At 37.5% G+C, this 14,423-nt stretch overlaps 2 protein-coding genes across 11 annotated transcripts in view; one reads left to right on the top strand and one right to left on the bottom strand.

The window, feature by feature from the left end:
• CTNNA3 (catenin alpha 3) overlaps nucleotides 1-14,423 on the top strand; it is a 454,192-nt gene that overhangs the window by 115,331 nt on the left and 324,438 nt on the right. Inside the window, exon 1 of one of the 9 annotated variants that reach the window (XM_050305774.1) lies at nucleotides 12,897-13,064. The exons of 7 other annotated variants lie outside the window; for them this stretch is intronic. The gene's annotated coding sequence lies outside the window, so the exon portion shown is untranslated. Of the gene's footprint in view, nucleotides 1-12,896; nucleotides 13,065-13,113; nucleotides 13,386-14,423 lie in introns of those variants that run through there. One more of the 9 variants, XM_050305775.1, reaches the window with a different exon arrangement.
• Nucleotides 7,788-14,423, bottom strand: part of LRRTM3 (leucine rich repeat transmembrane neuronal 3) — a 73,947-nt gene continuing 67,311 nt past the window's right edge. For both annotated transcript variants that reach the window (XM_050305781.1, XM_050305780.1), the window contains one exon: nucleotides 7,788-8,153. In XM_050305781.1, coding sequence (XP_050161738.1) covers nucleotides 7,944-8,153 — 210 coding nt within the window. In that variant the 3' untranslated portion in view covers nucleotides 7,788-7,943. The remainder of the gene's footprint in view (nucleotides 8,154-14,423) is intronic.

The following is a 14,423-nucleotide window of genomic DNA, read 5'->3' as shown; positions in this document are numbered from 1 at the left end:
TGAAATGATGATTTATATTTGGACAGCTTTAATGGCGTTACTGGCTTTGGGTGAGAAATAACTGTAAGGTTCTCAGGGGTTGTTATTGGTAGTTATCACATTTCTCCCTCATTCTTCATTGCTGACTTGTTTATCTCTTCAGTCAGACACTGAACTTAATTTCTTGCTAAAGAAAAGGTGGAGCTTCAAAAATCCTGAGGCAGAATTCATGCAGGTAGGGAAGGAAAGAGTGAACAAGTGCCTAAGCTTGTGAATATGGGAGGGGAGACTGGCAGCACTTTCCGTTTGAGATTTAAAGCCCGAGATTGACCCTGCAGTGCAGAGCAGAGGCAGATCTTTATGCCTGTTTGGGATCCAGGTGTCTTCAGTAAATTCAAGGAGTTATTCAGAAAAATAAAGACATGGAAGAAAGTTTAAGGAAAAAGGTAGCATTGAAGTGGCTATTCAAGGCAGACAGTAGATAGGATTACAAAGCAAATTTAATCAATAATGCTTATTCCCAATCAGGTTCACTAATTCCGTTCCCATTTAAGTAAATAATTTGAAAAGATCAATTTATTTATTATATCTTCACAAGCAATCTTTCTGAAAGCTCAAATTTTGGCAAGTGTCTTACTTTCTTCTCTTAAAACATCACAAGACTCCCAGGCTCTGGTAGCCTGCATGGCATTTTTTCAAGGTGGCTGTGGCATTTATGGGTGCAGACCTCCAAGGGGCACTTAGGTTAAACATAATGAAAAATAATCTCATAAGAAGACACGTTAAGCATGGATACAGATTGATGTAGATAATGGTGTTCCCCAGAGACTGGAGGGTTTCTTAGACATTAGAGAAGCACCTGTCTTAGTACTGTTGGTTTTGCTTTGAGATGGGGACCACATCATGTTTGCTTCTTCCAGGAACTTCTGAAGTTTCTATTGTAACCACTTAATGAAAGTGGAATTAGAAAAGTTGATACTGACATCTAGTAATCATATATATTCAAGGCTTAAAGGTGCAAAGAGATTAAAAAAACAAGCAAAACAAAAACACAACAAATCCTGACATCACTTTATGTAGTGGTAGAATGAAAAAAAGCGTGAATTTTTATTAATATGTTACATTTATGAATTTATATTTGCAAGATCTAGCGATGAAGAAAAGGAGTCAGACAAGCTTTAGCGTGTGCTTGGTAGGCAACAGACCTGCTCAGCTCTGGAGATGGATACCTGGAGAGGCATTTCCCTCCAGTATATTGGCCTGAATAATTTTCTTGTACTTCTGGCATTCTCAGTTGTGACAGTTAGAACTTGGAGAAAGAAGTGCAAGGAGAAGTATGAACTGTCTAGATAATACTAGAGCAGAAGACAAGAAAAAGAAATCTTGTTTGTGAATCTTATTTGCATTTTCAGATATACCATTGATAGCTGTATTTTTTCATTTCCTGAAAGTGAGAAATAAGGTTTTGGACAGTGAAGTCTAGACTAGTTGTGTGAGTGTACAGGTTCTTTAAAAAAAAAAGTTACCAGCACCAAGACGTAAAAGAGAGGTGTGTCATTATTATTAGAAAAATAAATTAGTTTCATTATTTCTTTGGAAAGAATAAATTACAAGAAAATATTCAATATGAATAGTTGAGTTAATGGCTTCCCATGTTTCATTTATGACACACTCTTGTATAAAGCTTCTGACATTATTGAAGTGCACGGTGCTGCAGAGACACAACGTTTTCTAGTGGATGAGGTTTTGTTCTCTAAGAAACACAGAGTTAGTGTATAGCAATGTTTAAATTACTGGACTTGGAAGTATGTTTCATTGGTGCAATCACTTATGATTAGATTGCAGATAGAACCATTGCTGAATTACATCCACCTTAAAAGTCTGTTTCTTATGGAATACAAAGTGGAAAGTGCTCTCTGTGAAAACTGGAGAAACTATATTCTTGTATAACTGCACAGTTTTAATCCCCTGGGTGTTTATTATAGTTTCTGTCAGTTGACTTAAGGCAATTGATAAGGCAATCATCAAATATTAATGTTAATCTAAAGAAATTCCGTACTAATGTGACATTAATTAATGCTCATCTATAAAATATTACCCTTACATGTATCCTGTCTATAGTGGTGGAACAGTGTCCACTGCTATGAATGTATTAGAGCTGTAATGTAACAGGGCTGGGTGTAATGAGTTCTTTGTTGCAGGTTCATTTGCTGTTACACAGCAGGCACCCCTTTGTACTTAACCATCAAAAGAGACAGTTTTAAGAATGAGTTATTTACATACAGAATTGATGTTGATCAAGTAGAATATAAGTTCCATGCCATATGGGGTTTTCACAGCTGTACACACTGCACTTCACATTACATAAAAATTCTTGGCAAGGTTCTAGTGGCAAAATGTTAATTTTTGGGTGTTCATTAAAATAACATTGATCATGAACTCTGATTATGTTCACCTTAATTTATTCTGAAACTTTATAATTAAAATTAATCAGATTCCATAATTAAGTAGAGCAGGGAAATGAAATTTAGCCTTGTTACTTTATAATAAAGCTATTATTTCCCTGAAATGTTAGAATTTTTTTTTGTGGGATTTAATGAACATCTGCTTTTAAATATGGATCACACAGTCCAAGTTGTATCTAATAGAGTTTTGTGTGTATCTTTCTACGTTGAAAAATGTTTAGGATGCTTTGGGAGAAGCAGGCTTATTGTTTTATTTACTATTGCGATGGACTTGGGAAACCTGGCAAAAAAATAAATTCTCCTTTCTACTGAGCTGCATCTTGATTTTAAGTCCCCTCAGCGCCTCCCCCCGGTCCCAGGGGAAATCTGATAATTAATGCCACGGGGTGTCAGGTAATGTCTGTACTTGAGGTGACTGCATGGCTGCTGTTGGTGCTACCTGGCAGTTGTCAAGCTGTCATTATCAGTTATGGGATAGTTGTATTTCTGTGTTGAAAATGGAAATGGTTAATTTCTACTAGAACAAAGAGAAGAGGCAGCTCTTCTTGTCAAAGTAGATTTACTTTCTGCAGCAGCTGTGAATGTTACCAGTTTCTGAGGCTCAAAGAAGCTGTGTACACGTTCAGAGAGGGAGATACCACACTTGACTCAGTAAGTCCCTGACCCACAAATCGTCGGGATCTGTGGAGGCTTTCTGGGGAGATGCTGCTGTGTGCCTGCCCCAGTCTTGGGTTCTTTGGGCTTCATCTCTCAGCTGCTGTTTGAGACAGATTATCAAGCCTAGGTGGACCAGTGCTCTGACCAAGTCAAACCATTATTATATTCAGCCTTTACTGGTAAGATTTACCTTCAGGAAGGCCAGGTCCCTGTGACCTTTCCCTGAGGAGAGCAGGATTGGGCTGGAGAACATGAGCTAAGCTGTTCTTTTTCAGCTGTTCAAAAGATCCTTTTTGCTAGACTAGCTGGGAACTGAATACAGCTGCTGGTGTCTGACACGATACCTGATCATGTAATTTGTTTGCATTAACCATCTTTGAGCATCTTCATTGCTAATAAAGCAATTTCCAGATTTTTTTACAGTTGCATTGACACTGAATTTGTGGCTTTGTTTTTCAGGTTGTGGTGTTGACTTTGCAGTTTTGGTGTTGTGGGTTTGTTTTTTGGGTATTTTTTTTTTTTTTTTTTTTTACCGTTCATGTTTTGCTTTTCCTGCCAAATCCGAAGCTTGGAAATAACAGTAGGAGATGATAAATGCCTAGAGAGAGGGAGAGAGAGAAAATGTGGGGCTGTCAGTAAAGCAAGTTAGTACACAACTACTGAGGCTACCATTTTCCATTTGTTGTGTGTTGCTAAGTGATATTTGCAAGGTACCTCTGAAAAGTGTGTATATTTCTGACGTTTTTGGGGTTTTTTGTTTGTTAGTGGTAGCTCTCAGAACCCTTGAGAATAGTTTGTACTACAAGTACACTTTAATGGAAGCAGTCATTTGCTTCCTTTGCTAGATGTTATTATGGAGTTTGTTTTTGTTTGAGGGTTTTTTTTTACCTGTCTGGAGACGTGCAGGAATTTTTCAAATTAATCATGAATCTTCCTATGTACCTTCTTCTCTAGACAGGACCTCCATTCAGATACTTGGGCTTGGGTGTTTCAGCCCTGTGCATGGCTGTACCTCCTGATGCACTGATGGATGGTGTGAATTGTTGCTTGTAGCTAGATTTATTTTTAAAATTGTCTGGATTTCTTTTATTGCTAGAGGTTGTACTCTCTATCAGTTTATACTTTGCAAGTGTAATGAATTCACCCAGCTTTTTCTTGGTGAAAAGATCTTCCAGGGTCTGATGGTGTCACTTAACTGTGAGACAGAGATTGATGCTGTTGGCTGCTTCTATTTCTGGTTTATGGATCTTTATTGCAAAGGGAAATGATACATGAAAGTGATTCCCTGTTAATAAATATTTGAACCCATACAGTCAACCTACTTTTTTCTTGCTAACTTAGCTTAGAAGGCTGGGGCTTTGTTAGGTGATAGTTTTTTGGTTTGTCCATGTTAACTACAGCAGTTGGTATTTCTGTGCACTCAGCACTGGCAAGAATATGTTGGAAAGCAGGTGTACACACACTAACACAGGCATTTAGGAATGAGTTCTTGTTTGGATTAGCTTAACCTAAATTTTTTTCATGATGGTCTTTTAGAGAAGGTACCTACCTGCCATCTGGCTTTCTTCAGGGCATCCACCTTGCTGAGAATAGCAGGTTTCAGGTTGATGTAGCCCACTGAAAAAATGGCATCCACTTCATATATACAGAAATGTATGTTTTAGTGGCCTAGGTTTGGGGTGGGCAGGTATTCCCCTGCTGCCTTGGCCCCTGGAATGTTGTATCCATCTTTCAGAGCACTAGAAGGGGTTACAGAGAGCCTAGTATTTCGTGTAATAGAATCATAGAATCAACTGCGTTGGAAAGGACCTGTGAGATCACCAAGTCCAACCCTTGATCCACTACCACCACAGTTACTAGACCATGGCACTAAGTGCCACATCCAATCTCTTCATAAAAAACTCCAAGGACAGAGAATCCACCACCTCCCTAGGCAGCCCATTCCAATGTCTGATTACCCTCTCTGTAAAGAATTTCTTCCTGATATCTAACCTAAACCTCCTCTGGGAGAGCTTGAGACCATTGTTGTACTTGACCCCTTGTCTTACTGATAGTTACCTGGGAGAAGAGACCAACCCCCACCTGGCTACAACCTCCTCTCAGGTAGTCGTCGAGAGTGGTGAGGTCTCCCCTAAGACTCCTCTTCTCCAGGCTAAATAACCCCAGCTACCTCAACCTCTCCTTATAGGACTTGTGCTCAAGTCCCTTCCCCAGCCTTGTTGCTCTTCTCTTGACCTACTCCAGCACCTCAATGTTTTTCCTGAACCGAGGGGCCCAGAGCTGAACACAGTACCCCAGGTGTGACCTCACCAGCACTGAGTACAGGGAAAGAATCACTTCCCTGCTCCTGCTGGCCACACTATTCCTGATACAGGCCAGGATGCCCTTGGCCTTCTTAGCCACTGGGCACACTCAGGCTCATGTTCAGCTTATGTGCCTGGGAAGCTGATTGTGCAACAGATGATTGAGGTGCAGAGTCACTGCTACTTCTGTGACTCTGAGTCTACCATTTGCCTAGTGATGTGTTGGTCTGGGACTGCAAGTATTGGGATTCATCAGCTGAGGAAAAAAGAAGGAGAAATATTTGTGTGTATGTGAATATCTCCTCAGTTGTGCTTCTTTAACCAGATACATCAAAAAGGTTTTATTCTCAGTGTAAGAAGATGTTTTCTCGTGTTAGCCAAAATTCATTGGTGTCTAACATTGGAAATACTCGCGTTGTACAGTTGTACAGTTCTCCAGAAATCACAAGTACGTGGAGCCACTGAACACTTGGGCATTTTGAGTAACTGCGTCAGTGCCGGGACCTTGTTCCCACACTGTAAATACTTGAGGGCAGCGGGCCAAGGTAAATAATAGGAATTACAGAGTAAGAGTAACTGAGATGATCTTTTGGGAGCAGGGTGTTTGATCCTAACAGCTCAGACCTGCTGCAGTGCCAGAATGCCTAAACATTAAACCCCAAAATGAACCGTGGAAGGATGCAGTTGACTTCTTCCTGCCAGTGACACCTGCCTTTTTGGTTTCAGTGTACCATTACCAAAATGGATTTTCAAACTATGGGTAGTAAAATTCCAGCACTGTAGAAGGTGACCACAAATTCAAGAACCCATAAGAAATTAAAGTGTGGAACTTTAACATGAGTCTTTAAAAGACAAGTGATGTTTTGAATAGCAAATAATTTATGCAAAATATGTTACAAAATATAAGGTGCTAAATAAATAAGCAATACAATGTATTCTGTTTTGACACTTTGTTTCCACTTGAAAGATAGTGAATGCGGACTGATTTGTTAACAATTTTTTGAAGCTATTTTTCATTCTATTCACTTCTTTTTGTGCAACCAGTTTGACTGTAATTTTAAATTTCAGTCTTCTGCTTTGAAGCTACATGAAAATATGTTGGGATAAACATCCAGAAAAATAGATTTGTGGTTATATAATTTCTCTTTATTATAAAAAAGTTGCTTCACCATATGAAACATTTTTCTCCTATATTTTGGAAGGCTCATGTTCCCTTTTGTATTTCACCAAGTCGGCATGATATAATGTGTGCCTAATTTCTGTAATCTTTTCTGATTACATCATTATAAAAGTTACTCTCATACAGTATTGAGAAGTCTTGAGGGTTTAAAAACTGAAGAATGGGATATAAGACTGCTTCGATCCAGATATTAAATGATAGACAAAAAGGTAATGTAGTAATTGGTAGAGACTTAATACTAAATTTATTTTTATTTTTTTAAATTATTTAAAGGTTTTGGTGGTTTTTTTTCTTAGCTTGCCGTATCATAATACTAAGAGCCTATTAACATTTACCATTTGTTCCAAATTACTATATTTTTCAGCAAGTAGATGTTTCTTACTTTTGAATAATATTTTACTTTCTCAGATTAGTGTAAGAGCTTGTTTCTGTTGCCACTTCTGTCAACAACTGTCTGTGGCATAAGTAGATTTTGGACCCACTTGTCTTTAAAAGGAAGTGCAAGTGCCTGATCTGGCAGACTCTACATTCACAGAGATTTTGTAGCTGCTTATTGAAGTCTCCTGCCCATATTATCTTGCAGAACACTGAGACTTTACAATACATCACCAACCTCGGTTAACAGTTGCCTACATAAACTTCCTTGTTAAAATGTATTGATACATTTTTTGTGATTTAGAAGTCAGACTGTATTTCAAGGCAACAGGTAGAATTTAATTTTTTTTTTTTTTTAAATTATCATTTCTAGGAAAACTTGGTTATGTGTTTTAAGAATTTCTTAGAAGTGAATAGTTAAACCCTTCCTCTGGAACCAGTAGATAAAATTCTACACATTAAACATGGTAAAAATGGTGCATATTCTGCAAAGGACAGAATTTTAGGTTCAAGTTTTCTGGGCACAAAAGCAGTAACAAATTGGTCCCTACAAAACAGAGTAACTGAATAACACAAGAAATAACTTGTTAATTTGAAACTTTAGAAACAGAAGCTTGTAAAATAAGATGTAATTAAATTATGACACTGTACATACCAGCTGTTCTTGGTAATTGAAACTTTACAATATGAAAAATACATTACATCTGTACAGTTTATACAGGTAGGTAGGATGAGTTTTGAAAAAGGTTCACTTCAAGGGTCATACTCTGGAGTCAAAAAATACTGCACAACTTAACTAATTACAAATTGTAGACTTGAAACAATTAATCTTTGTGATTCGTTTTTAATTTGAACAGGAATATTAGAATCCATAGTATTATGTCTTCTCACTTCTGTCCATAATGTTACATAGAATTTGGTTGCAGCCTCTGCTACAGGACAAAAACCCCGACAACAAAAAAACCCTCAAGCTCTAACCCCCATTTAAGCCAGCTGCTGACTGTGTTCCTTGATTCGTGCTGCTGTTGTTATTGTGCTCAGATCCAGATCAGTCTCTAGGTGTGTTTCCACTGTTTCTTCCTGGTTATTTGAGTCATAGGGCTTGTGAGCCAGCAGTTCATGATGTACTCCACAGTAACTGAGCGTGGGCTGATCATAGGCAAGAAATGTTGACACATTCATAGACAATGGTATCTAGGGGAAAAACAAAGACGAAAAAACAGCCAGTTACCAGTAAGACATAATCCAATTGTACTAGCCTGAATTTGGTGTTGATAAACCAGACTGTCTGCATGTAAAAAACCAAAAAAATTGTCTTCCTTTTCTCAACTTTTCTCTATCCCTCTAACCCCTCCTCTCCACCCAAACCCTGGTCTTCACCAGGTTGTTTTAAAGCTGACCTCTGCCACCTTTGCTTTTGTGGCCCAGGGCTTATATGTGTTTGAATGTGTTAGTTAGGATTAAGATGTGATTGAACTTAAATTATCTTTAGAGTGTGATTAGCCTCAGCTAAAATCAACCTATCAGGAAATATTTCAAATGAAATGTGAGTGCCTGTTGCAGTTTAAGAGTGGCTAGTGGATCTTGCTGAAGTATGCCAGTGGGTGTGATACCTTTGGTCTGCTTGCAAATACAAATGAGATGGTTCCTATTATTTAGAGCATAAGCATTAATTTAAATTTACAGTTTTCAATAAATACGGTTCAATATTCTGTTAGACTGTTACCCTGTGGTACCTCTGGAAGCTTTCCTGTTGCAGGTTTAATTCAAATGCTTCAGCTGAAAAGCATAATAATTTTTTTTTTTTTTTAACTAATTCTTTGGGGATTTTGAATGCACTTCAGCATAGTATTACATATAGTACACTGTAGAATCAGAGATGAAATTAATACAGATTTTGAAGAGTATGTATTTGTACTTAGCTCCAAAAGTATTTTCTAAGCTAATTTCATGGGCATGGCATAGTATTGGATGGGGTCACCACAGACATGGATTGTTTCTGGAGGCTACAATGCAGTGAACATGTGCTCTGTCCTGCAGACAGGGGGTGTGTGTTATGACCTTACTGATTGGTCATATTCTCCATAGCCTTTTTTCATATATTTTTCATGTAATGTGGCATTTTCCTTAGGCTGGTAAAGTTTACATTCTGAAAAGAAAATAGCTAATGTGGTTCTTCTTTACTGTGTTTTGAAGTGATGTGTGAAGTCATGTTGGCAATTCTACCTCATTCTGGGCAAATATGAGGCAGGAATGATTGCAGTCTGCAGCAGAGCCTGGACTGGTTCTTCTCTAACCAGGTCATTCCTGTAGAATGCAAAATCTGCACCTTTTAGAAAGTTAGTGATGTGCAGACCTGTTATAAAACCTTACAGATAGTTTCTTCTGACCTGCTCCTTTTTTTTTCCTGCTGAATCTTATTCCCCTCCTTAAGTGTGTCCTCTTCTGTCTCTGTTTCCTGGAATGGTGAGGATCTGATCACCTGTTTCTTTTTAATGTGTTTGGGGAAGGAGACTTCAACTCTCCTGGCATGGCAGTTAAACAAAGAACATCCTTATTCGTATCTCCTCCTTTGCAGCATTCCTTCCTCTTTCCTTTTGGAAGTGGGTTGTCTCATAATAAGTTCTAGTTCTATAAACCTCCTGTTCTTTCAGCTTATTCAAATAAGTGCTATCACAGCATTTATAATGATAGCTCTTCTCTTTGACAGCACTTCTGGAGTCAAAATCACTGCATTGTGTAATTAATAATGATGTGTGAATTTCATATTGTTTGGAGTTCAGGTTCAGATGAACATCAAAAAGCCCCAGCTTATCTCAGATTTACAGTTCAAAAGCCTTCAAATTGCAGTTTCTATTCAAGGAAGCTGCATTTCATTGCATAGTATTAAATTTCTGTACAGTGAGGGGGGAAGTTCCAACAGCCCTGTCTTTTCAGTGAGAAAGTTTAAAACTCCAAACTTATTTTACACAGAAAGCATAGCTAAAAGTTTATATTTACAAAACTGTATAACAACCCCGATTTTTAAAAAAAATAATTCTGTTCAGCCCTGAAAAGAATGTAGCCCATTTTCCCAGTGTTTGGAAAGTTGATTTCTTTGCATTTCTGTTTCGATCATCACTGGCAGTTGAAAAGTTGCCACAGATTAAAAAAGAAAACCTTTTTTTTTTTTGTTTTTTTTTTTTTTTTTTTTTGTTTGTTTGTTTGTTTGTTTTTTTTGTTTTTTTTTTTTTAAGAGGAAAAAAAAAAGACAGAGAGATAATTTGATTCTGGTTTCTCTGTAGCAGCTACAGAGATCTCTGCAGGAAATGGGTTCTTTTATCCAGCCTGCAGAAGTGTATTTACTGCTAAACAGATGTGAACTGGTTGGGGAGGGCAATGCTTGGAGCTACAGATGAATATCTCAGCAGTCAGCAAAGATGGGAAAGGTTCTTGCAAAGGAGTGGGGAGTTTATTAAGCTTCTGGTGTTGTGGCTGTGTTCTTATCTGATTACTTGACCTTCATGAAAAACAACCTTTTTTTTTTTTTTTTTTTTCTGAATGTATTGTATTTAGAGTCAGAGGCAATATTTTCAGCCTAGGGATTTTGGTATTTTGTTAAATTTCATGGACGTGAGGTGTTCAAACCTCCTGGGGGGATTTTGAGAGTCGGCCCCACAATCCTGACAATGAAAGCTTGGAAAATTAAGGCATAAGAACCCAACCATGGATTTGGATGGGCTTGAGAATGTAGGCATGGGAAATTAGGATAGGGCAATGGAATATTACCCATGGGGATGACAACAGTAAGGGCTGAAGAGAGAGAAGGAGGTATGAAAATAAATAAACCAGGCTGCACACTGAACGGAATCAAATGATCTGAAGGCTAAAATCAATAGGAGTGATGGAGCTGTGATATATCATTCTGAAAATGTCCAGAATTACAGTGTAATGACAGTGCTATATACAACATAGCATGGGAATATAATATATCAGCATATGGTCAACATATGAGACTTAAATATATTTCACACAGAAGTTTTGTGGTTGTTTTCAATAAAAAAATAAGGAACAAGCTCTTGTATTATATAACAGGGGACCATACAGGTGTTATTGGCATGAATCAAAATGAAATGCTTCCTTCATGACCATGGGAAGAATCCTGTTACTGCAAATGAACCTCAAAACAAACCTGATACTTTACCATCCATTAGTTTTTGACTTTTTTTTTCTTATGGAGTCTTAGGACAGGACTGTAGTAAGATTGTTTTCTACCTACACCTAGATCTACTGCCTCTGTACCCCTGCATTTAAATATCTCTGTGATTTAGGCAGGTCTGGCATGTGATATGTATCTTATTTTCTCTCTAGAAGGCCCTGGAGCTGTCTGATAGGTTTTTATGAAAAGAAAGCACCTGTCTGATTATCATCTTGTCCCATTTCTTTCTTTGTCTGCTTCTTCAAGCATGTATTTACTTAAAAATGCTGTACTGTGAAACAGGGGAGATAATTAAATGTCTGTTAAAGGAATAGATAAACCTACTATAGCCAGTTTTTGATGGTTGTAGATTTACAGTTCAGCTCCTTTCTAACTCTTCTAGCAAAATGTAACTCAGTCATGGGGGTAAAGTTACCAGAAGTAGTTTTTTGTTGGTGGTGGTATTTGCAAACTCTATGAGGAGGCCACACCAGAAGGCAACCAGTGCAATTGAATTGTTGTCCCATCCAACTGCTGAAAAAGGATGGCTGCAGAGATGGCTACTCACTTCTAGAGATCTCAGTTTTCCTTCAAACTTCTAAATTCTGAGGTGGCTGTTCTTTTGTGTTTGCACATTTCAGCCTTTCAAAGTCCAAATTCTAAAGGCCTGGCAAAGGGCGATATGTTGTTAGATCAGCTGGTGAGAACTTGAGCGTGAAATGTCACAAGGACTGGGTATTAACTCACCCGGTTGTCCTTGTGAATGGCAGGGAGGAGTTAAATGCAAGGGGAAAGATGTTTTTAAGCTTTTTCCTGCTTCTCTCAAACTGATTTTCTACTCAGTTCAAGCTGTAATTTTAAAAAGTTACCAAAGGTGTAAGCAGCAAGAATAGCTTTCATTGAACAGCAGAACTGTACTTTACACAAACATTAAGTTAATGCCCTCCTGGTGAAGGAGAATTGTGTTTTCTGTTCAAAGGGCATGTCTGTCCAGGTGTTGTACATAATTCCAGCACTCAAGAACTCTTGCTTTTCTTCTACTCCACAGTAGTGATATGTTTTGTGTGCTACACAGTAGTGATACATTTCATGTGCTCTGCTCGGGTTTGGTCATTTTTCTATTTCAACTTGTTCATCTCTGGTTACTTTTGGGGTCCCACATTCTACACTCCCACGTAGAAATAGTGCAACTGAATCCAAACAGGTGTTACTGGGTGTCTATTTTGTGCCCAACCTTCACTGCTGTGTCCAACTAAACACGTGTGGTAACTGCACATTCCTTGTAACAGAGAAAGACAGGAGTGAGGAAGCAAAGGGCAGGTGAGAGGCTTGAGCCACATCTGTGTTTTAAGCCTTTTAAACTGTGGATTTGCCACTCTCAATGTGAGGACCAGTTGTCTCCATGGTGATATAAGGAACAAAAAAGAGCTCCTGTTTCTAGACTTGTTTTAGTGGCTGAATGCCCTAGGTTTGCATGGATACTGAAAAAGGAAAAGCTTTAGTAAGTGCGTGATTGGAATTATAATCCATCAGTAATAGCATTTTTATGTGTTCAATGTTGAGCATGAATTTTTAGTAATGTATGATACAGGAGAGGAGGGTGGTGTTAAAAAGTAAAAATCACCTTGTAAAACAGAGGCCAGAACTTTGGAACCTTTGCTTTGAATGTTGGACACCTAAAGAGTAAGCTTGCTGCTGGGTTCCGTGAGGAAACCAGGCAAAATTTTTTTAGTTATGTCAGTGTAGATTTAGTATCTTAATTATAGCAGAAGAAAATCTTTTAGCAAGTTGAATATGCTAATTTTGACAATGACCTTTACCAGTTTTGGAAATGCCAAAGTGAAGAGCTGCTAACAACTGCTACAGAATATCACCCCTTTCTTATTTTTAAGAAGAAGATAAGGAAGAAGAGAAAGCAGAATTAAAAGGTTTTGTTTTTCATTCTCATTCAGTTCATTGGGGTTCAGGCTAAGACAGACTGAGCTGTGGTTTCCTAGTTGCTGACCTTTTTGTTCTTGCATGTTGTTAATTTTCTTAAAATTTGAGCAGGGTGACATTTGCTTAAGATTTTTCCTTCCTGCAAATAATGTGACATTCATGGGATGAGAAGAACTTGTGACTTGATTAGCTTTAATTGCTTGCTTGACTTTGAAACAAGTACATTTTACAATTTATTTTGGTTAGACAACTACGCTAGCTATAACCATTAAACAAATGAACAAGATATAAATACTGTTCTGCCTGGGAAGGTAAATATCACCTCTGCTTTTCTTCTCAATTTGTATTGATGTGGATTCTTTGGGTTGTGGGGGTTATTTGTTTGTTTGTTTTTTGCTTATTTGGTTTTTTAATAGCCTACATTTTGGGATTTTTATTTCTTTTTTCTAATAACGAGCAGCAGTGTAGTAAAGTGAATTAGGGAAGCAGATATGAGACTCTAGGAGTAGAATTTGATCCTTTCAGTTGCTGCATTGTTTGAAATATGCTTCATAATATTTAATAACAAAGTCTATATTATCATAAGATAGTTCTAAAATTTTATTACAGTTACATCCATATCTAATTAAACACTAACCTTTTTAGGCTTCTCATTTGTTTTTAATTTTTATGCAAAACTTACTGTTTATTGGATAGGCACTGAAGGCATAATTAGTGAGTATTGTTTGAAAAAGGCAGCTCTGAACTCTGTGGGACTAAAAGTAAATCAACACAGATAAAGCTTTTACTTTACATGCTGGAAAAAGGATGGATTCAGATTAAACAATTGCCTAGCAAGCATTTGTTAAATATAGAAAAAGAGACTTATTTTTTGCCTTAGTAAAGTTTGTTGCAGTTCGGAGAACCTGACCATCATGCTGTATCTTAGTTATAATTCACATTTAGCAATCAATAGATAATCTTAAAATATGAAGAAAATGCATGAATAAAAGCACATTTAAAAAAGACACTTTTGAAAAAGTGAATCATGTATTTCTAGAGATGTCTCAGGGAATGTGTTTGTAAGCCACACATATCTAGATAATGGGTTTATATTGTACACTTCTAAGTCATGTTGACAAACTCTCAAAGAGATCTGTGCCCCTCTTTCCCTGTTTCTCTGAAAGTCTGATAATGGTAAGAAGGAAACAAGACTTTATGATGTGTTTAGGAGGAAATGGAACTGAATGAAAGAAACCAATGAGATCAGTTTGATTTATATGATAGGTTTGAGTCATGTCTCCCTTAAACCAAAACCTATTGTATCATGAAATAGAAGAGGTTTTGGGTTGAAGTTAAGTTTAGAAGAA

Source organism: Myiozetetes cayanensis, unplaced genomic scaffold (genome assembly GCF_022539395.1).
Source record: "Myiozetetes cayanensis isolate MyiCay16 unplaced genomic scaffold, myiCay2020 scf10, whole genome shotgun sequence".
Classification (NCBI taxonomy): domain Eukaryota; kingdom Metazoa; phylum Chordata; class Aves; order Passeriformes; family Tyrannidae; genus Myiozetetes; species Myiozetetes cayanensis.
This window is presented reverse-complemented; position numbering and strand designations above follow the sequence as displayed.